General features: G+C 31.2%; 1 protein-coding gene across 1 annotated transcript; it reads right to left on the bottom strand.

Annotated features, from left to right (window-relative positions):
* On the bottom strand, positions 1-554 carry LOC131928242 (10 kDa heat shock protein, mitochondrial). The gene has a single exon (XM_059284197.1). The coding sequence runs from the start codon at positions 529-531 to the stop codon at positions 226-228; it is 306 nt and encodes a 101-aa protein (XP_059140180.1). The 5' UTR covers positions 532-554; the 3' UTR covers positions 1-225.
* Positions 555-1,171: the final 617 nt, after the last annotated feature.

Genomic DNA, 1,171 nt, shown 5'->3' on the forward strand with positions numbered 1-1,171 from the left:
TTTTAAATCTGAGATTTATTGTCAAATAAAACAAAAGTAAAAATATTCACAGTCAGACTAATCATTTGGACAATCAAATCACATTTAGCAAATATCTATAAATGCCTCTCATATCAGAACACATTGGTCAGTGAAGTATTGTAGAACTTCATAACTGATTACATCAAAGTCAAGCTTGTATACATAATAGTTAAATCCAGTCACAACTCCATTTACATCCTATCCTTAGCTCTCGAACTTCCCAAGAAGATCACTGTCTCTGAATAAATAATACTCCTTTTCTTCCAATACAACTTTAGTTCCACCATACTCTGGAAGCAAAACTTTGTCTCCAACTTTCACACTAGGTGGCACAACAGTACCATTATCTTTCCAAGCACCAGTTCCTGTAGCAACAACTGTGGCCTCTACAACGTTTCCTTGCGATTTCTCTGGAAGCATGATACCACCTTTGGTTTTAAGTTCTGGGAGAAATCTTTCAACAAGCACCCTATCAAAAATGGGGATGAATCTTTTAAATGCTTGTGCCATTGTGAAAATAACTCGACAAAATGTTCAGTGATTTTAATTCACACTTTGGAAGCAAACTAAATATTGTAAATTACATTGTATTGCTTTTTTTTTAAACATGTTAAATACAAATATAAGGCTTTCATTTTTTGCAATTATAACATGTTTTAAAAAATATTCAAATAATAACTAAACAATTTACAGTTTTGTGTATACAATTTTTATAATCTATGAAATATTGTCCTCTGTTTTTAAATTAAAAGCTGATTAATTACACAATTCCGCATATTTTACTCGGCTTGCTATTTGTGGCAGATGTGCATTGTCTCCCTTGAAAACATTAAATAAAGTATGTAACAGAGGTAGGTAATTACTATTGGGAAGTAAACATGTTCATTGGTAAAATCAAAACTATAATAAAATGTAAGATCAACTAAAATTATGAGAAAAGCAAATGTTTACATAAGAAAAGTAAATGACTGTCAGACATTGAGAAAAAAACATGCGACAGTCGTGGGGTTAGAACTGTAGGATCTGTTTCATCATTTTTACTTTCTCGTATATACGTAGTATAGAGAAAGTATTGTAATCGTGCAAAAAAAAAATCGAGATTTTTACAAATCTCGACGTTTTACACCTCACTGATACGGAAAAACATAAT

This window comes from Physella acuta, unplaced genomic scaffold, assembly GCF_028476545.2.
Source record: "Physella acuta isolate Inbredline_101_S28 unplaced genomic scaffold, ASM2847654v3 ptg001479l, whole genome shotgun sequence".
Taxonomy (NCBI): Eukaryota; Metazoa; Mollusca; class Gastropoda; family Physidae; genus Physella; species Physella acuta.